This window comes from Oncorhynchus mykiss, chromosome 1 (genome assembly GCF_013265735.2).
Source record: "Oncorhynchus mykiss isolate Arlee chromosome 1, USDA_OmykA_1.1, whole genome shotgun sequence".
In the NCBI taxonomy this organism is placed as follows: domain Eukaryota; kingdom Metazoa; phylum Chordata; class Actinopteri; order Salmoniformes; family Salmonidae; genus Oncorhynchus; species Oncorhynchus mykiss.
Window position 1 is genome coordinate 9,815,335 of NC_048565.1, and position 21,295 is coordinate 9,836,629.

The following is a 21,295-nucleotide window of genomic DNA, read 5'->3' on the forward strand; positions in this document are numbered from 1 at the left end:
AAAAAGATGAGAGAGGCCTCTAATTTTCATCATAGGTACACTTCAACTATGACAGACAAAATGAGAAAGAAAAAAAATCCAGAAAAATCACATTGTAGGATTTTTAATGAATTTATTTGCAAATTATGGTGGAAAATAAGTATTTGGTCACCTACAAACAAGCAACATTTCTGGCTCTCACAGACCTGTAACTTCTTCTTTAAGAGGCTCCTCTGTCCTCCACTCGTTACCTGTATTAATGGCACCTGTTTGAATGAACTAAATCACCTAATCATACCTAATCATACTATATAATCATACTATATAATCATACTATATAACCATACTATATATTACCACACTATATCACCATAATATATATAATCATACTACATAACCATACTATTTAACCATACTATATAACCATACTATATATTACCACACTATATCTGAAACACTTTATGCTAATGATAGTATGAAGCTGTTTCAAGCAATAGCCAGCTCACTTTGATATGCATTTTCAAGCACGGGTAGAAACAGCTAGGTGTTCGGCTGGTACCTTCAGCAGGCAGCAGATGGCACTGCTAGGGGTGATGCCAACGTCTGTCAGGACCCAGCTGTCCCGAAGGATGGCACCAGCATAGCTCAGCTCCAGGAAGTGCCTCACCTGCTTGTCGTCTGACAGTTGCACGTGGAAGTAATCCTGCCAGAGGAAGAAGATTGGAAACACAAGGAGCCGTAATTGAGTGTCCCATACAATCAGAGTGAGAGGGCTCAGCACTGATGGAGCCGTAATGGAGGGTGTCCCACACAGACACCCATTATGGAGGGTGTTCCACCCAGGCAGATGTCAATGTTTACCATACAATAATTGTAAAAGTGTCCAAATGTGTACAATTAAGAAATAAGGCCCAAGGAGGTGTGGTATATGGCCAATATACCACGGCCAAGGGCTGTTCTTAGGCACAACGCAACGTGGAGGTATATTGGCCATATACCACAAACCCCCAAGGTGACTTCTTTTTTTTCTTCTCCAATTTAGTGGTATCCAATTGGTAGTTACAGTCTTGTCCCATTGCTACAACTCCCATATGGACTTGGGAGAGGCGAGAGCCAAGAGCCGTGCGTCCTCCGAAACACAACCCAGCCAAGCCACACTGCTTCATGACACCATGCCCGCTTAACCTGGAAGCCAGCCGTGTCAGCGGGCACTGCTGCGTGCACGGCGCCTGGCCCGCCACAGGAGTCACTAGTGCGTGATGGGACAATGTTGACAAAGCACTGCTGGCGTGGCTGTCTCCTACTGTAAGTACTATCGCCCCATCACATGTCTAATACTGTAAGTACTATCGCCCCATCACACGTCTCCTACTGTAAGTACTATCGCCCCATCACATAACCATGTCTCCTACTGTAAGTACTATCGCCCCATCACATGTCTCCTACTGTAAGTACTATCGCCCCATCACATAACCATATCTCCTACTGTAGGTACTATCACCCCATCACATAACCATGTCTCCTACTGTAAGTACTATCGCCCCATCACATGTCTCCTACTGTAAGTACCATCGCCCCATCACGTCTCCTACTGTAAGTACGATCGCCCCATCACGTCTCCTACTGTAAGTACTATCACCCCATCACATAACCATGTCTCCTATTGTAAGTACTAGTCACATACTTTACTTGACACCAGCCAAATGAACAAATTGCTTCTTAGAATCATCTTCCTTTCCCATGGGCTGAGGTTGGAGAAGCCAGGAGGAAGGCATGGCCAGCCGTTGAGAAATGCTTGTTGAAGTTTTTGGTTATCATGGATTTATCTGTGGCGACTGTGTTACCTAGCCTCAATGCAGTGGGCAGCTGGGAGGGATGCAAACAGGCTCACATAAACCCTTCATGAAGACAAGTAGCCTAGTGGTTAGAGTGTTGGACTGGTAACTGAAAGTTTGCAAGTTCAAATCCCTGAACAGGCAGTTAACCCACTGTTCCTAGGCCTTTAATGAAAATAAGAATTTGTTTTTAACTGACTTGCCTTGTAAAATAAAAATTTGAAGCAGAGCTTAATTTGTAAATTGGGAGGTGCCAGAGGGGGGGCTCTGTGGTACCAGAACTCATGAGAAAAAAGATCACGTATTATAATAGAGCATTGAACGCATATCATCACATTTGGGTAGAGCAGTAGAGTAGAGCCATTTACAGTAGGTGAACACATGGGGAACATTTTTAGTAGCCTAGGGTCCGGGAAAGTGTTGGCCTTTTTAAAACCGCATTTCGTGCAATTCTACATCCTTTACATGACTGGAGACTTTGGCATTATCTTTTTTTAATCCGCACAAATGATCGAAATGGCAGGCTACTTTGACACTGACAAACTTAGTATCTGAGATCAATAAAAACGACCTTGTCTTGAATCCATCAATAGCCTATAGGCCTAGGTTTGTGGAGAAACATATAGTAGGCTACAATATGAGGAGGAAATTAGTCCTAAAAATGCTTTCCAGTTTCACTGACTCACCCAATGATGCGCAGCTCACTCGCTGGAGATTGTCGATGCGCTCGTGTCAAAAGCCTATCTCTCCCTCTCTCTGTTTTGTAAAACAATGTTTGGGAGTTGATCAAATATGTTGGTAGTCTACAGCATAGTCTTATCTTTTCAGCAAGAGTCATTGCTTTTCAATCTGTGTTTTCCCTCGATTGTATTTGAAATATTGCAAAAGGCCTGTTTTGTCTGCCTGCTGTTTTTTCACTGACAGATTTGCCTCGCGTTCCCGACTGTAGGCTATTCTTTGTTATTGGGCTACAATCCGCAGCTAGGCTATTTAAAAACAGGGGCCATTGGTCCTTTGTAGCTAAATTATAGGGTTTCTCATGACGTATTAGGCTATTCTGAATTATTTAATTTATTTCTGAACAGACAGCAGTAATTCCGTAACTTTAGAAAATTCATCCAGAACCCTTCATGCAGCTATGATTCTATAAGGAAACAAATGATGAAGTGCAACTCTGGAGAGATGAGGGGGCAGGATAATTGACGAAGAGGCAACTCGAATGAACTTTGATCGCTTTTATTATAATTGTTACATAGCAAAAAGTGAAAATTATTTTTCATGGCACGAGAGGTACCGGATTCGGCCAAGTAGGTTCCGGAACAAAACAGTCCAGAACGAAACGGTGCCGGATCCTGTTCTGGCATGATCCTGCTCAAATTAAGCACTGATTTGAAGTACCTAGGCCTCTACCTGCTGAGTGTAAAGATTATTAAACTAGATTCAGTGGGCTTGTCATTCACAGTACTGATGAAAAATCAAGTACAGTTGATCAAATGTGGATATACGAGGACATCTGGTGGTCACCGGATTTAAAAAATAAAATCATGCAAGCTATCTTTGCACTAGCATATGATGCCATATATTTGACGCAGGTATTTATTTTTCAACATGTATTGTCATTGACTGGAACAAAATATAATTGTATGAGCTATGCCTCTGTGTCCCGGCGTTGTTGTACCCCTCTACTATCTGGCTTGGTGGGGCGATCTCGTTCTGCATGCCTGCTTCACTTATATTCAATGTGTCGTCATGCATTTGTGCATGCACGCTGTTAACGGTCATACCCGTCTTGCTAACTTAGCTAGCTCATCAACCAGTATTTTATTCTCTTTTTCTGCACGATAGCACTTATTAAAGCCTTGAAACTCATGGGGACCCCACTGTTACCACGGGTCATCGAGCTAGCCCTTATTTGGCAGCAGGGCTGCATCGGTTTCCATTGGATTTGACAGCTTGTTAGACTGGCTAGCTAGGTAGCTAATTCGCTAACGCGAACTGTTTATCACGTAGCAGCCTATGCTGACTAGCATCGCTAGCAACTAACTAACATGGATAAAGTCTAGTCGTGGGTCCACAAAATCAAACAAATGGTACTGAACTGATGACAAAATCATGTTTAGAAATTGTAGTAGCTATTTATGTTGTTGTTGTTGCTTAATGACATTGCGAATATCATATTTTTTGTCATTTAACTACCGGTATTTATTTAATCCGGTTTCGGCATGAGAAAAGTATTAATCGCAAATTCCAGCACTAACGGATACCGGGAAAAATAAATATGAGAACCGGTCACGAATGCGGAGCCACGCCCTAAAATAACATGTGACCACAAGGCGTTTGTGACGCATTCATGCGTTCCAATTTTGTCATAATTGTCTGTAGGTTCTAAATTGCTTATGAGCTTGGCTTCCCTTCAGAAAGTAGCTGATTATTGTACTCTACAGCTGTATTTTCCTACAGTTACTAATAATACTAGCAACAAAACAGATTTCATTCCTTAAAATGATATTGCCAGATGGAAGAAAATAATAAGGTAGGCCTAAACTGTAATAAGATATACCTTAAAGACTGCTTGTGTTTAATCCTGAATCCAGTTGCCCCTCTTGTACTGGGATAAAACAATAGGCAAGCCATGAACCTTATGGAGGAGTACATGTGTTTTGTAGACACACCTGGGTTCTAGACTGGCTGAGGTAAACATTTTAGGAAAGCCTGGGTTTTTAATATCGAAGTAGTTCTAAGGGGTAGGTTTGACAAAGCAAATGAGTGAGTGAGTCTTTGACATGAAGACAGTGGTTAGATTCTGCCATTGGGACTGCTCTGATGTTTCCATTCTCTCCTGGTTATGACCATAGAGCCTTGTCCCAGTCTCTAGACCTGCCTGTCTGTGTGATGGATGACCACCTGACCTCTGAAGCTGTCAATGAGATGGTAAATTGACCTTGTCATTTCATATTACAACATTAATCCAATAAAATGTTATAGTGATGCTATCATTGGCAATGTTGATGTACCACAACCATCTCTGTTGTGTTGCAGTTGTTTAAATTTGTCCAACGTTGCCAATGCTCCTCCACTCTCTAACGGTTCATAAGTTCTTTCAGTATGATATTTGTTGTATATGTTAAGTTTGACTCTGTTGGTGCCATTATTTGAGACTCATAATGTTTATTTCTACCAGAAGCAAAGCAGCACTGTGGAAACCACAGAAGAAGAGAGCCTCAACAGTGTGAAAAATCTTGAGTCTTTTTCACTGATTATCAACTTCCTGCAGAACCTAACTGAGGAGTATGTTCTATTTTCTTTGGTACAGTACTACTATCAAACCTGTAAAGGATTGTATGAAAGCAGATTCATCAACTACATTTCCATTGCGGAAAAAGTTACATCACACCACAATGTTGTCAAAACAATTGCTACAAAGCATGTGTAAAATACTGTCTAATCTGATGACTCTACTGACCGACATTTCTGACAATATTAATACTATTAATATGAATAATTCATATGAATAATTTTCAGGCAATGGAGTAGGATTCGTAATGGCATTTCTGACCCGGTAAGATCTGAAAGCTTATTTAGAATACAATGATCACTGAATGTTTAGCCTTGTTCATAAGCTTTTGAAAGACGCACTATGCAACATTTTAAAACACTTCTTCTGTTTCTGGAATACAGCTGACAAAACAACAGCTTGCCGGCTTGTGTCTGAGGATTGTCCAGTTTTTATCGGACAAGCTGATGCAGATCATCATCCCAGGTCTTTACGAACTACTGGGCATCAAAGATGCTGCCTCCTCTCCATTGTCACAGAGATCTCTCACAGTGCCACTCACCAGTCTGTTAGACGATAAGGTTAACACCAAGTCCCGCGTGAGATTTACTGAGGCTGGTGTACCTAAGAGGCCAGGCAGTCGAAAGTCTTACAATAGCTTTCGCATCCCGACTCCCTACCCTTCCTCCAACTGTATGGATCAGGAAGAGGAAGAAGAGCAGGAATCACAACAACCTAAGTTCAAGGAGATGTACCTGACTAAGGAGATGGGCAGTCTGGGCAGTGGAAGCTACTGCCCAAAACCATTGCCCAAGCCAGCCATGAGGTATGTCTGTAACCATTCTTCAATACGGCCTTTTATTTATGATTGTCCTTCAACAGTATTTGATGTTTATAGCAATTTCACATTTTTTTTTAGAGGATAGATATGGCCATATAAAGTTGAATTCGGAGTTTACATACATACACCTTAGCCAAGTACATTTAAACTCAGTTTTTCACAATTCCTGACATTTAATCCTAGTAAAATTCCCCTGTTTTAGGTCAGTTAAAATCAGCACTTTATTTTAAGAATGTGAAATGTCAGAATAATAGAAGAAGAAATAATAATTTATTTCAGCTTTTATTTCTTTCTTCACATTCCCAGTGGGTCAGAAGTTTACATACACTCAAATAGTATTTGGTAGCATTGCCTTTAAATTGTTTAACTTGGGTCAAATGTTTTGGGTAGCCTTCCACAAGCTTCCCACAATAAGTTGGGAGAATTTTGGCCCATTCCTCCTGACAGAGCTGGTATGACTGAGTCAGGTTTGTAGGCCTCCTTCCTCGCACAAGCTTTTTCAGTTCTGCCCACAAATGTTCTATAGGATTGAGGTCAGGGCTTTGTGATGGCCACTCCAATACCTTGACTTTGTTGTTCTTAAGTCATTTTGCCACAACTTTGGAAGTATGCTTGGGGTCATGTCCATTTGGAAGACCCATTTGCGACCAAGCTTTAACTTCCTGACTGAAGTCTTGAGATGTTGCTTCAATATATCCACATTATTTTCCATCCTCATTATGCTATCTATTTTGTGAAGTGCACTAGACCCTCCTGCAGCAAAGCACCCCCACAACATGATTCTGCTACCCCCGTGCTTCACGGTTGGGATGGTGTTCTTTGGCTTGCAAGCCTCACCCTTTTCCTCCAAACATAATGATGGTCATTATGCCCAAACAGTTCTATTTTGGTTTCATCAGACCAGAGGACATTTCTCCAAAAAGTACGATCTTTGTCCCCATGTGCAGTTGCAAACCGTAGTCTGGGTTTTTTATGGCGTCTTCCGGAGCAGTGGCTTCTTCCCTGCTGAGCGGCCTTTCAGGTAATGTCGATATAGGACTCGTTTTACTGTGGATATAGATACTTTTGTACCTGTTTCCTCCAGCATCTTCACACGGTCCATTGCTGTTGTTCTGGGATTGATTTGCACTTTTCGCACCCAAGTACGTTCATCTCTAGGAGACAGAACGCGTCTCCTTCCTGAGTGTATGACGGCTGCGTGGTATTGTTTGTACAGATGAACGTGGTACCTTCAGCCATTTGGAAATTGCTCCCAAGGATGAACCAATTATTTTTCTGAGGTCTTGGCTGATTTCTTTTGATTTTCTCATGATGTCAAGCGAAGAGGCACTGAGTTTGAAGGTTGGCCTTGAAATACATCCACAGACTCAAATAATGTCAATTAGCCTAACATAAGCTTCTAAAGCCATGACATCGTTTTCTGGAATTTTCCAAGCTGTTTAAAGGCTTTAAAGGCTTTTCTCATTTATCTTTCTGTAATGAAAAGAACTATAGAAGTTGAATAAATTATTATTTTTTATCATTAGATGTGGTTGACACACCTCCACCAGAGCAACGTTCCTCACAGCATTACATATTATTTGTTTGACTGTGATGATTTTTTTTTTTTTTTCAAGAACCTCTCTGTCTGATGTGCAGAAGAAGACAACCAACTCTGACTCGCTACAAGTCCTTTTAGGTGTCTCAGAGGACACCCTCGTCACCTGTGTGCAGGACAGCCTGCAAGGTTCTCTCTCCAAACTTGCATGCATGTCCAATTCTCCATCTGGAAGTGCAGGCTCTCCGAAGATGACCCCTGCTGTAATGGCAGAAGTGATTAAAGATGTCAAGTCGGCCTTATCAGTGGTCGTTAAGAGTGCCTCCGCTAGCCAAACCTCTCAAGTGACACCGGTAAGGGGAGACTCACAGACCAAGGTGACTGAGAGCATGGTGAGAGAGCTGGCTGCTAAACTTGAAAAAGTTGACCAAGAGAGCAAGAGTCTAACAGGGCAAGTCATGACCATGATCTCTGACACAATGGTGGCTTTTGTTGACGAGAACCAACATAATTTGCTGAAAGATCTGAAGGACAAGATCACGTTTTTGGCATCGCATGTTGGCTTCATTGACGATCTTGATGCCCTGATAAGGAAATACGAGAGCAGCTACAATATTGGTGAATCTGGTTCCTCCTGCACGCTCACATCTAAGAGCATCCAAAAACTCTCCAGCCGGGAGTTTCAAACATCAGCAATACAAGCAGTGAGTGGAGTTCTTGCCAAAAAAGTCAGTAGTTTGAGCTTTCCTAGTTCAGTCGTTCAGTCTGAGTTAACAGCTGCTGTATCAGGTCAAACATTGTCTGGCATTGTAAAGACAGAGGCAATTCACCCAGTGGGCTCAGCAGCGTCAGTAGTTGTTAAGACTTTCGTGTCAGATATGAAGTCCTTGGCTGAATCTGAAGAGAGTCCCCAACAGAAGAGTGCCTGGTCTGCTGCTGTTCACATTTACCACAGCATCCAAAACAACTTGAAAGATTATTTCGGCAAGCTTCAGAGATTTGCCCTAAAGAGCATTGTCACATCTGATGACAACATCACAAATTCTGAGTTTAAGGAGACAGTTCCACTTCCTTGCTTAGACATGAAATATAGGCCCAGTAAGAGTGAGCCTCAGTTGCCAGAGTCCACTGGTGAAGTTACTTTACAAAGAGGCCTAAGTGAGTGCTCAAAACTTCTTTGGGCACAAACTGAGTCAGAAGAAAGCAAGCTCCTTCTGACAACTTGCACCAAAGAAGTCGTCTCAGAGCTTCTGGTCTTGTACAACACTGAGGTGTCAAAGGAGGACCCCCTGTACACTGTTGGAGAAAAAGGATCAGACTTCTCTATTGAGAGACAACAATTTGTAGAGGGCGTTCTGGCTCAGCTTGGGGATATCTCCCATTCCAGGGCCTCATCACCAATAGTATATGAGTTCCCCTGTCAAATTGAGGAGAGCAGAAGTAAGGCCACAGCTTTGACCAGTCTATTAGATTGCATGAAAAAACTCTCAAGTGAGGAATTCAAGAGAGACACCACTCAAGCAGTGAGTGGGTTCCTAGTTAAAAAGTCCAACAGTAGCTTAACTAGTGCACAGCCTGCTTATTCTGTAGCATCCAAGTCTTGTTCCGTTCAAAACCAGAGAACCTTGTCAAAGGATATTTGTGCGGATTCTGCTGCCTTTGGCATCATTGACACATTTGTGGAAGACCTGCAGAGCTTGGCGCAACCTGCAGAAGTAGAGGAGAGAGAACCTGACCTCCAGGAAAATGCACAAAAGCGAAAGAACAGGATCTGGTCTGCTACTACTAGTTTATATAAAAATATTAAGAAGACATTAAAGGGCTTCACCATTCACCGGCAGAGGTCAGACGTGCAGAGAAGAATGTCTAGCCGTACACCCACAGAGGACTCTGGACATCTTGGGACTAAGGAGTACCTTGGTTTGGCAAGCCAGAACTTGACGCAAGCTAGTAAGAGTGTGCCTCACTTGCCCAGTTTGAACCAGGAAGTGACTCTACACATGGGTGTCAGCGAGAGTTCAAAACTTCTCTGGACTGAAACAGACGAGGGTCTAATGAACAATAGTACCAAACAGGTCATTTCAACAATCTTGACCTCATGCGAGGATCAGACATCAAATGCACCTTGCTTCTCCACAGTAGGAAAGAAAATATCTGATATGTCCCTTGAGGTCAACATGTTGGTAGGTGGTGTTCTGTCTCAGCTGAATGACATCTCCTTGTCAAGGTCCCGAACACCATGTGAAGACATGTTTGAACGTCTCCAAGGTTCTCCTGAGCGAACCTCTCCAGTAAGTCTAGATTGCAGCACGGCTGCCTCCAAAGGCATTGCATCTTCCCACAGTCTTTCAACAAAGAGCCTCCAAAAACTCTCTAGTCATGAGTTCCAAACCAAAGCTGAGAAAGGAGTGAGTGAGGTCCTCTCTAGATCATTTAACATTGTGGAGGAAGGTACAACAGATAAGTACCTCCAGTCTGTATCTACATCCACCACATCTACTGATATTATACAAACCATAGTGAAAGATCTGCAGGAGCTCACCCAGACCACCCAATCATCTGACATGGTATCTGGAACCTCCCTGCTCACCACTGGACAGGTTTATGAGAAAAGAATCTGGTCTGTTGCTCGTAACATCTACTACAGTCTGCAAAGTAAGATTACGGAGTTTCTCAGAAAAGATCTTCAAATGTCAGACACAACACTTGGTTCAATCCAAATATTTACATATCAAAGCAGTCCTGCTTCACAAAGAGCAAGTCTCTGCCATCTTGAGGTCAACCAGAGCAGTGTTACACCTGGTGGAAACAATGCCTGTGTGGACATTCCGCACAAATTACTACCTAAAACCACTAAGCTCTCAGGATCCATGCTGGAGGATATTGACACGATCCGTTGTAGGAGTGCTGACAGCCAAAATACAAGAAATACCTCTTCTTCACGCTCCTCCATCTCTCTAACACCTACTTCAAAATCAAAGCAGTCAGAATGGGACTTCACCTTGCCCGGTACTCCCATCCCCACTGAATTATCTGCTCAGAGTGACTTTCCCATTGTAAGAAACATGATCATTCAGGACTTGTTTCACACAGAGAACTTACTTCCCCCATCCTTTGTGGACAAAGTCAGGCAAGCTGCTGGGGTGGTAGTGGACGAAATGGTGGAAAGTGTTGAGAACACACAGGAAGATGGACAGGGTTCTTCTCATCCTGACAACCTCCGATCTGCTGTTAGGAAATTGAGAAAAATAATTTCCACTGGGACCATCCACCTTTTCAGTCATGAATTTGTGGATAAAGTGATAGCCCTTCAGGACAGCCACAGCACTCCACAGGTCTTAACATTGGCAGCAGCCAGAAGTGCTTCAGACTCCATTCTTTCAAGGCTGAAATGGGGAAAGGAACAATGTGCCATATCCAGGAAGCTCTCCTCTCAGTTTCTCCAGATATTTGTTGAAGAGACAGTGAAGGGCTTCCTAAAACAGTGGTTAGATGAGTATGAAAATATCAACATTGATGTTTCAGTCCAGAATGAACCAAGCACCTCTACTTGCATGGTCTTTCCTATTCAGCTCAATCAGAGCAAGCCAGATGATAGTGACACAATGAATCAGCTCACGAAGGTCATGGTCAACAAAATTATGGATGCCTTATCAGTTGGCTCAAGTCATCAAATGATCACCAAAGCCAATGCCAAATGTTCTTTTGAGTCCGGTACCAGCATGGCCACCAGTGACATTGTAGAAGGGATGTTGGATTTGGTAAGGGATAGCACCAGCAGTACTGGAGAGCAGATCCCCATCTTCAAGTCCAAGAAAAGCAAGAAAACCATGTTCAGCAAGATATGCTTTAACATAAAGGTATAGTACAAGTGCAGATTTTTCATGAATAACACTGCTTTTGAATGTATGAGATATTATTTGTTTATATAATTCAGTATTTTAGCATTGTATTGCCTTTTTCCAGTTGATATACTGTACTTTAAGATATATAACAGTTTGTTTTAATGTGCCTTTTCCCACCAAACAGGGTTCCAAGAAAGTTAGAAAGGACCACTGTCCTCAAAAGTCTATGGAGTACCAGCCGCAGAACACTTCCCCTACTGTGTACTTTACAGGTAAGCCCTGCTGCTGCTCATTCAAGACTAAGATATTATTACTTTAGCGTTCAACTAATTCATTTGGAAAGACATTGCACTCTGCTCTGAATTGTTACCCATGACATACTGGATGGTCTTTCTTTGCAGAGTCGAGGACAAATTCTCATGGCTCCTTTGCTCCAGAGGGAAATGACATCGCATATTCCTTCCCACCTGAAGAGAAGAGTCGCAAACCCTCCCTTTTCACCAGAATGTATAGAGCCATCACTAGAAGCTTCTCCAACCTAAGATAATTTTCCTCATTAAATTAGATTGCATTCATTTGTTGTCATATATTGACTGTTTTGCTAGCACAGACTGTAATATGTTCTGAGATTCATCCACATGCATTGAGGAGTATACCACCTCAGTCACAGACTACATCAATAAGCGGATCGACAACGTCGTGCCCACAGTGACCGTATGTACATATCACCGACAGAAGCCATGGATTACAGGCAACATCCACACCACGCTAAAGGCTAGAGCTGCTTCTTTCAAGGAGCGGGACACTAATCCAGACACTTATATGAAATCCTGCTATGCCCTCAGACTAACCATCAAACAGGCAAAGACTATATCTATAAGCCTCATCCAAAGGAACGAAATTCTAAGTCGTCCGCATTGTTTCAGGCATCATCCGTTCCAAAGTCTCATCTTGTTCACTGTAAAAAATAAAAATAAAAACTCAAATAAGAGTTCCTTTTTGGACAATTCCAGGTTGTCCCTCCTTGTTTCAGTATGTTTAATCTGCCTAATGACCAGGATCCTGGTGTCTACCCAATGTGCTGAGCACTCCTCCTGGACAGAGTCCGCGCTACATTCAGCTGCTGCAACCATGGTCTCTGTGTGAAGGCACTGTTAGAGAGTCAATCAACCAGAACAAGGTTAGGAGACCAAATCTGTGTCCTAGCATTGTGAAATACTGTATATGTAATGGCCTCAATACATTAATGAAACGCCCTTACATTCTATCCTCTCCCCATACTGAAACAACTTGTTAGGGTGAACCAATAAGACTGACACTATATACCTTCTAAGCATGATAGTTGGCTCATGATTTGTTTCAGGACTTGTTAGGGTAAACCTATAACAGCTTCTAACCCCAAGTCATAAGACTGCTGAACAATTAATCAAATGGCCACCGGACAAGTTCAACTGTTTTATTATTTGTTACTTTAGTTTATTGGTTAAATATTCTCTTAACTCTTCTTGAACTGCACTGTTTGTTAAGGGCTTGTAAGTAAAGTATTTCACGGAAAGATCTACACTTGTTGTATTCAGCGCATGTGACAAATAAAGTTTGATTTGATTTGACTATGTACCTTCTAAGCATGATGGTTGGCTCATGATTTGTTTGTACTGAAATCTATTCAGGGAGGATAAGGCTATATCATAGGCAGTGATGTAGTGGTAAAAACATTGACTGGTAAATGCTGATTGCCGTTCAGGATTAAAGAAGTAACGCTCCCTCTACTTTCAATGCATCTTCCACAAAAGGTGGGTAAATGCTTGCACAAAATAAAATAAAAAGTGTGTAAACAGCTTTTACATGTGTTCCCCCCCCCCCCCACTGATTATAGGAGGCTTATTCTGACAGTATTCACACCTTTCATAAGAAACCTCCAGAGAAATATTCATATTCACCGTAGCTGTCATTTAAACTTGGACTAACCTGGCCAAGGCCAAACAGTATATGGCGTTTTCTCTGGGTGTGCGGTCGCAGTGGAGAGAAAAGGCCTCCAGTGAGGTGGTGAGGATCTGGGCGGAGTTTGGCGAGTCAAACACAGGTCTGAGATTGGTGTCTCTGGAAATGGGCGGGAGCGGGACTCTGCTCCTCCATTGGTTGCTGTTCTGATCCCCACTCTCATCCTCCTCACATCCCTTCCCTCCACATCCCCTCTTGTTCTCTCTTTCATCACTCGTGGCCACAGGGTGTTGCTTCGGTAGTTGAAGAGGTTTATCCTGGGATGCCAGGGCACGGAGCGGGCAGGTTACATGAGATGGGCAGTTGATGGGGGTCAAACTTTGAGAGGCTGTGGACATCACCCTGATACCCGCCTTGGCCTCACTCCTCCTGGGCTTGGAGGACATCTTGGGGAGGGTGAAGCCGTCCACCAGGACCGTGTCGCCCACCCTGGTCCTGAACGGAGCCCTGTTGAGGCCCATGCAGTGCCTGGATGCTGCCCTCCTCTGCCCCAGCCTCACCCAGCCCTTTATCTGGAGGTATGTCCGCATGGGCAGGGCCATACCTGGGAGGACCACCACAGAGCACAGCCTGGTGGCCAGGTGACTCACACACTCCCTGTGGCCGTATTGAAGGGCGATCCTCAGGGGGTCGCGACCCTGGGGATCCCGACAGGCAAGGGTCAGAACGCTGCTGGCAATAAAGAGTTTGAGGATGGTGAGCTGGCCGCGCTCGATGGAGGCGACAGCGGGACACTTGGCGACGTCGGGGTGGGCCGTCTGGTGGCACCACTCACGGTAAGGGTGAACCCCCACCGGCTCAATGACACGCACCCCCCTCTCCAGCAGCCAGCCGGCCAGGTCCAGGTGGCCCAGAGAAGCAGCGATGTAGAGTGCCACCCGGAGCTGGAACCTGGAATAATACAGAATCAATGTATTTATAACACGTTTCAAGTTTTTTTTGTCAAGTTCACAAGATACAGTGGGTTATAAAACAGTACAGTAAAATGCTTACTTGCAAGCTCTTTCCCACAATGCAGTATTAAATATCAGGGTAAGAGAAAAATTGTATGAAGGAAAAAAACACGAGAATATAAGCTATATACAGGGTCAGTACCATTATTGTAAGCTATATACAGGGTCAGTACCATTATTGTAAGCTATATACAGGGTCAGTACTATCATTGTAAGCTATATACAGGGTCAGTACCATTATTGTAAGCTATATACAGGGTCAGTACCATTGATGTAAGCTATATACAGGGTCAGTACTATCATTGTAAGCTATATACATGGTCAGTACCATCATTGTAAGCTATATACAGGGTAAGTACTATCATTGTAAGCTATATACAGGGTCAGTACCATTATTGTAAGCTATATACAGGGTCAGTACTATCATTGTAAGCTAAATACAGGGTCAGTACCATTATTGTAAGCTATATACAGGGTCAGTACTATCATTGTAAGCTATATACAGGGTCAGTACTATCATTGTAAGCTATATACAGGGTCAGTACTATCATTGTAAACTATATAAAGGTTCAGTACCATCACTGTTGATAGTAAGTCTATCATACAGTTCAGTGTGTAGATGTGTATTCTGACCTCATCACAGGTCTCTCCCTAGACAGGTGTCGTTGGACGGTCAGTCTGTGTCCCAGGAAGCAGCCTCTGAGGAACTCCGCCCACCCATCCCAGGTGTCCAACCGTAGAGTAGCCCCTGGGAGACAGAGACACATGCAGGTTGTCCTCCTGGTTGCCATGAACCAAGAATGTGTTCCATACAGTCCATTTGTCTCTATGTTACATCCATAAGGTGTTGAGCCAGAGGACCATTGATCTACTGCACAAGGAAGGCCATACCCAGGTCAATGGCGTGGTACACTCAGTATATATAAGTTAGGAGTCATATAATTACAGGGGTAAGATGAAGTGGCTCCTTTGCACTGATCTTAGGTCTGGTTTGTGTTTTTACTGCTAATGGTAAAGGTTAGGATTTGGTGAGAGTAAACTGATCCTAGATCTGTGCCCAAGGGTCATTTCTATCCAGAGACAAATCAAAGGTCCATGCTATTTAAATTTATAATCTACCACCATCTCGTGGCTCAAATTTGTAACAACATTTTCTAATTCATGTGCTGTACTGAGTTTTGTTCTATCACATTGAACACTAATCTGGGTGCAGATTAAATTGAACACTAATCTGGGTGAAAATTAAATTGAAGACTAATCTGGGTGCTGATTAAATTGTTAACTGAAAAATTATGAATATCAAATCAAATCAAATGTATTTATATAGCCCTTCGTACATCAGCTGATATCTCAAAGTGCTGTACAGAAACCCAGCGTAAAACCCCAAACAGCAAGCAATGCAGGTGTAGAAGCACGGTGGCTAGGAAAAACTCCCTAGAAAGGCCAAAACCTAGGAAGAAACCTAGAGAGGAACCAGGCTATGTGGGGTGGCCAGTCCTCTTCTGGCTGTGCCGGGTGGAGATTATAACAAAACATGGTCAAGATGTTCAAATGTTCATAAATGACCAGCATGGTCGAATAATAATAAGGCAGAATAGTTGAAATTGGAGCAGCAGCACAGTCAGGTGGACTGGGGACAGCAAGGAGTCATCATGTCAGGTATTCCTGGGGCATGGTCCTAGGGCTCAGGTCCTCCGAGAGAGAGAAAGAGAGAAGGAGAGAATTAGAGAACGCACACTTAGATTCACACAGGACACTGAATAGGACAGGAGAAGTACTCCAGATATAACAAACTGACCCTAGCCCCCCGACACAGAAACTACTGCAGCATAAATACTGGAGGCTGAGACAGGAGGGGTCAGGAGACACTGTGGCCCATTCCGAGGACACCCCCGGACAGGGCCAAACAGGAAGGATATAACCCCACCCACGTTGCCAAAGCACAGCCCCCACACCACTAGAGGGATATCTTCAACCACCAACTTATCATCCTGAGACAAGGCTGAGTATAGCCCACAAAGACCTCCGCCACGGCACAACCCGAGGGGGGGGGGGGGGCGCCAACCCAGACAGGATGACCACATCAGTGACTCCACCCACTCAGGTGACGCACCCCCTCCAGGGACGGCATGAGAGAGCCCCAGTAAAGCCAGTGACTCAGCCCCTGTAATAGGGTTAGAGGCAGAGAATCCCAGTGGAAAGAGGGGAACCGGCCAGGCAGAGACAGCAAGGGCGGTTCGTTGCTCCAGAGCCTTTCCGTTCACCCTCCCACACCTGGGCCAGACTACACTCAATCAGATGACCCACTGAAGAGATGAGTCTTCAGTAGAGACTTAAAGGTTGAGACCGAGTTTGCGTCTCTGACATGGGTAGGCAGACCGTTCCATAAAAATTGAGCTCTATAGGAGAAAGCCCTGCCTCCAGCTGTTTGCTTAAAAATTCTAGGGACAATTAGGAGGCCTGCGTCTTGTGACCGTAGCGTACGTGTAGGTATGTACGGCAGGACCAAATCAGAGAGATAGGTAGGAGCAAGCCCATGTAATGCTTTGTAGGTTAGCAGTAAAACCTTGAAATCAGCCCTTGCTTTGACAGGAAGCCAGTGTAGAGAGGCTAGCACTGGAGTAATATGATCAATTTTTTTTTTTTTGGGGGTTCTAGTCAGGATTCTAGCAGCCGTATTTAGCACTAACTGAAGTTTATTTAGTGCTTTATCCGGGTAGCCGGAAAGTAGAGCATTGCAGTAGTCTAACCTAGAAGTGACAAAAGCATGGATTAATTTTTCTGCATCATTTTTGGACAGAAAGTTTCTGATTTTTGCAATGTTACGTAGATGGAAAAAAGCTGTCCTTGAAATGGTCTTGATATGTTCTTCAAAAGAGAGATCAGGGTCCAGAGTAACGCCGAGGTCCTTCACAGTTTTATTTGAGACGACTGTACAACCATTAAGATTAATTGTCAGATTTAAGAGAAGATCTCTTTGTTTCTTGGGACCTAGAACAAGCATCTCTGTTTTGTCCGAGTTTAAAAGTAGAAAGTTTGCAGCCATCCACTTCCTTATGTCTGAAACACATTCTTCTAGCAAGGGCAATTTTGGGGCTTCACCATGTTTCATTGAAATGTACAGCTGTGTGTCATCCGCATAGCAGTGAAAGTTAACATTATGTTTTCGAATAACATCCCCAAGAGGTAAAATATATAGTGAAAACAATAGTGGTCCTAAAACGGAACCTTGAGGAACACCGAAATTTACAGTTGATTTGTCAGAGGACAAACCATTCACAGAGACAAACTGATATCTTTCCGACAGATAAGATCTAAACCAGGCCAGAACTTGTCCGTGTAGACCAATTTGGGTTTCCAATCTCTCCAAAAGAATGTGGTGATCGATGGTATCAAAAGCAGCACTAAGGTCTAGGAGCACAAGGACAGATGCAGAGCCTCGGTCCGATGCCATTAAAATGTAATTTACCAACTTCACAAGTGCCGTCTCAGTGCTATGATGGGGTCTAAAACCAGACTGAAGCATTTCGTATACATTGTTTGTCTTCAGGAAGGCAGTGAGTTGTTGCGCAACAGCCTTTTCTAAAATGTTTGAGAGGAATGGAAGATTCGATATAGGCCGATAGTTTTTTATATTTTCTGTATTTCTGTATTTGGTCACCTACAAACAAGCAACATTTCTGGCTCTCACAGACCTGTAACTTCTTCTTTAAGAGGCTCCTCTGTCCTCCACTCGTTACCTGTATTAATGGCACCTGTTTGAATGAACTAAATCACCTAATCATACCTAATCATACTATATAATCATACTATATAATCATACTATATAACCATACTATATAATCATACTATATAACCATACTATATATTACCACACTCTATATCACCATAATATATATAATCATACTATATAACCATACTATTTAACCATACTATACAACCAATACTATATATTACCACACTATATCTGAAACACTTTATGCTAATGATAGTATGAAGCTGTTTCAAGCAATAGCCAGCTCACTTTGATATGCATTTTCAAGCACGGTAGAAACAGCTAGGTGTTCGGCTGGTACCTTCAGCAGGCAGCAGATGGCACTGCTAGGGGTGATGCCAACGTCTGTCAGGACCCAGCTGTCCCGAAGGATGGCACCAGCATAGCTCAGCTCCAGGAAGTACCTCACCTGCTTGTCGTCTGACAGTTGCACGTGGAAGTAATCCTGCCAGAGGAAGAAGATTGGAAACACAAGGAGCCGTAATTGAGTGTCCCATACAATCAGAGTGAGAGGGCTCAACACTGATGGAGCCGTAATGGAGGGTGTCCCACACAGACACCCATTATGGAGGGTGTTCCACCCAGGCAGATGTCAATGTTTACCATACAATAATTGTAAAAGTGTCCAAATGTGTACAATTAAGAAATAAGGCCCAAGGAGGTGTGGTATATGGCCAATATACCACGGCCAAGGGCTGTTCTTAGGCACAACGCAACGGGGAGGTATATTGGCCATATACCACAAACCCCCAAGGTGACTTCTTTTTTTTTCTTCTCCAATTTAGTGGTATCCAATTGGTAGTTACATTCTTGTCCCATTGCTACAACTCCCATATGGACTTGGGAGAGGCGAGAGCCAAGAGCCGTGCGTCCTCCGAAACACAACCCAGCCAAGCCACACTGCTTCATGACACCATGCCCGCTTAACCTGGAAGCCAGCCGTGTCGACCGTGTCAGCGTGCACTGCTGCGTGCACTGCGCCTGGCCCGCCACAGGAGTCACTCGTGCGTGATGGGACAATGTTGACAAAGCACTGCTGGCGTGGCTGTCTCCTACTGTAAGTACTATCGCCTTATCACATGTCTCCTACTGTAAGTACTATCGCCCCATCACGTCTCCTACTGTAAGTACTATCGCCCCATCACATAACCATGTCTCCTACTGTAAGTACTATCGCCCCATCACATGTCTCCTACTGTAAGTACTATCGCCCCATCACATGTCTCCTACTGTAAGTACTATCGCCCCATCACATGTCTCCTACTGTAAGTACTATCGCCCCATCACATGTCTCCTACTGTAAGTACTATGGCCCCATCACATGTCTCCTACTGTAAGTACTATCGCCCCATCACATAACCATATATCCTACTGTAGGTACTATCACCCCATCACATAACCATGTCTCCTACTGTAAGTACTATCGCCCCATCACGTCTCCTACTGTAAGTACCATCGCCCCATCACGTCTCCTACTGTAAGTACGATCGCCCCATCACATGTCTCCTACTGTAAGTACTATCACCTCATCACATAACCATGTCTCCTATTGTAAGTACTATCACCCCATCACATAACCATGTCTCCTATTGTAAGTACTAGTCACATACTTTACTTGACACCAGCCAAATGAACAAATTGCTTCTTAGAATCATCTTCCTTTCCCATGGAGCTGTTGGCCGAGGTTGGAGAAGCCAGGAGGAAGGCATGGCCAGCCGTTGAGAAATGCTTGTTGAAGTTTTTGGTTATCATGGATTTATCTGTGGTGACTGTGTTACCTAGCCTCAATGCAGTGGGCAGCTGGGAGGGATGCAAACAGGCTCACATGAAACCCTTCATGAAGACAAGTAGCCTAGTGGTTAGAGTGTTGGACTGGTAACCGAAAGGTTGCAAGTTCAAATCCCTGAACTGACAAGGTACAAATCTGTCATTCTGCCCCTGAACAGGCAGTTAACCCACTGTTCCTAGGCCTTTAATGAAAATAAGAATTTGTTTTTAACTGACTTGCCTTGTAAAATAAAAATTTGAAGCAGAGCTTAATTTGTAAATTGGGAGGTGCCAGAGGGGGGCTCTGTGGTACCAGAACTCATGAGAAAAAAGATCACCTATTATAATAGAGCATTGAACGCATATCATCACATTTGGGTAGAGCAGTAGAGTAGAGCCATTTACAGTAGGTGAACACATGGGGAACATTTTTAGTAGCCTAGGGTCCGGGAAAGTGTTGGCCTTTTTAAAACCAGCATTTCGTGCAATTCTACATCCTTTTACATGACTGGAGACTTTGGCATTATCTTTTTTTAATCCGCACAAATGATCGAAATGGCAGGCTACTTTGACACTGACAAACTTAGTATCTGAGATCAATAAAAACGACCTTGTCTTGAATCCATCAATAGCCTATAGGCCTAGGTTTGTGGAGAAACATATAGTAGGCTACAATATGAGGAGGAAATTAGTCCTAAAAATGCTTTCCAGTTTCACTGACTCACCCAATGATGCGCAGCTCACTCGCTGGAGATTGTCGATGCGCTCGTGTCAAAAGCCTATCTCTCCCTCTCTCTGTTTTGTAAAACAATGTTTGGGCTTTGATCAAATATTTTGGTAGTCTACAGCATAGTCTTATCTTTTCAGCAAGAGTCATTGCTTTTCAACCTGTGTTTTCCCTCGATTGTATTTGAAATATTGCAAAAGGCCTGTTTTGTCTGCGTGCTGTTTTTTCACTGACAGATTTGCCTCGCGTTCCCGACTGTAGGCTATTCTTTGTTATTGGGCTACAATCCGCAGCTAGGCTATTTAAAAAAGAAGCTATTGGTCCTCTGTAGCTAAATTATAGGGTTTCTCATGACGTATTAGGCTATTCTGAATGATTTAATTTATTTCTGAACAGACAGCAGTAATTCCGTAACTTTAGAAAATTCCTCCAGAACCCTTTATGCAGCTATGATTCTATAAGGAAACAAATGATGAAGTGCAACTCTGGAGAGATGAGGGGGCAGGATAATTGACGAAGAGGCAACTCGAATGAACTTTGATCGCTTTTATTATAATTGTTACATAGCAAAAAGTGAAAATTATTTTTCATGGCACGAGAGGTACCGGATTCGGCCAAGTAGGTTCCGGAACAAAACAGTCCAGAACGGAACGGTGCCGGATCCTGTTCTGGCATGATCCTGCTCAAATTAAGCACTGATTTGAAGTACCTAGGCCTCTACCTGCTGAGTATAAAGATTATTAAACTAGATTCAGTGGGCT

At 43.3% G+C, this 21,295-nt stretch overlaps 4 protein-coding genes across 4 annotated transcripts in view; 2 read left to right on the forward strand and 2 right to left on the reverse strand.

Annotated features, from left to right (window-relative positions):
• Nucleotides 1–3,882: 3,882 nt before the first annotated feature.
• LOC110515163 lies at nucleotides 3,883–10,934 on the forward strand. Its single transcript, XM_036989300.1, has 7 exons — nucleotides 3,883–4,347; nucleotides 4,670–4,745; nucleotides 4,996–5,102; nucleotides 5,337–5,373; nucleotides 5,493–5,914; nucleotides 7,546–10,696; nucleotides 10,926–10,934. Exons 2-7 carry the CDS (start codon nucleotides 4,707–4,709, stop codon nucleotides 10,932–10,934), a joined length of 3,765 nt encoding a protein of 1,254 aa, XP_036845195.1. The 5' UTR covers nucleotides 3,883–4,347; nucleotides 4,670–4,706.
• Nucleotides 10,675–13,126, forward strand: LOC110511657. The gene is made up of 3 exons (XM_036938257.1): nucleotides 10,675–11,326; nucleotides 11,496–11,583; nucleotides 11,713–13,126. Exons 1-3 carry the CDS (start codon nucleotides 11,021–11,023, stop codon nucleotides 11,856–11,858), a joined length of 540 nt encoding a protein of 179 aa, XP_036794152.1. The 5' UTR covers nucleotides 10,675–11,020; the 3' UTR covers nucleotides 11,859–13,126.
• LOC110519733 (protein ANKUB1-like) lies at nucleotides 11,953–15,032 on the reverse strand. Its single transcript, XM_021596686.2, has 3 exons — nucleotides 14,899–15,032; nucleotides 13,280–14,203; nucleotides 11,953–12,462 (listed from the first exon to the last, which is right to left on the reverse strand). The coding sequence occupies exons 1-3, from the start codon at nucleotides 15,030–15,032 to the stop codon at nucleotides 12,381–12,383; spliced, it is 1,140 nt and encodes a 379-aa protein (XP_021452361.2). The 3' UTR covers nucleotides 11,953–12,380.
• A 2,913-nt stretch (nucleotides 15,033–17,945) lies between these two features.
• Nucleotides 17,946–21,295, reverse strand: part of LOC110514871 (protein ANKUB1-like) — a 61,417-nt gene continuing 58,067 nt past the window's right edge. The window contains exons 4-5 of the transcript XR_005034936.1: nucleotides 18,342–18,485; nucleotides 17,946–18,005 (exon numbers count right to left, since the gene is read on the reverse strand). The gene's annotated coding sequence lies outside the window, so the exon portion shown is untranslated. The remainder of the gene's footprint in view (nucleotides 18,006–18,341; nucleotides 18,486–21,295) is intronic.

Coding starts and splice junctions, on each gene's coding strand:
- LOC110511657 (XM_036938257.1), top strand. CDS start 11,021: ATGGTCTTTCCTATTCAGCTCAATCAGAGCAAGCCAGATGATAGTGAC. Junction 11,327..11,495: donor AGATATGCTTTAACATAAAG/GTATAGTACAAG, acceptor CCCACCAAACAG/GGTTCCAAGAAAGTTAGAAA. Junction 11,584..11,712: donor CCCTACTGTGTACTTTACAG/GTAAGCCCTGCT, acceptor CTTTCTTTGCAG/AGTCGAGGACAAATTCTCAT.
- LOC110519733 (XM_021596686.2), bottom strand. CDS start 15,032: ATGTGTCTCTGTCTCCCAGGGGCTACTCTACGGTTGGACACCTGGGAT. Junction 14,204..14,898: donor AGGGAGAGACCTGTGATGAG/GTCAGAATACAC, acceptor GTATTATTCCAG/GTTCCAGCTCCGGGTGGCAC. Junction 12,463..13,279: donor TACTGTTTGGCCTTGGCCAG/GTTAGTCCAAGT, acceptor ACTCTCTAACAG/TGCCTTCACACAGAGACCAT.
- LOC110515163 (XM_036989300.1), top strand. CDS start 4,707: ATGGATGACCACCTGACCTCTGAAGCTGTCAATGAGATG. Junction 4,746..4,995: donor CTGAAGCTGTCAATGAGATG/GTAAATTGACCT, acceptor TATTTCTACCAG/AAGCAAAGCAGCACTGTGGA. Junction 5,374..5,492: donor GTAATGGCATTTCTGACCCG/GTAAGATCTGAA, acceptor TCTGGAATACAG/CTGACAAAACAACAGCTTGC.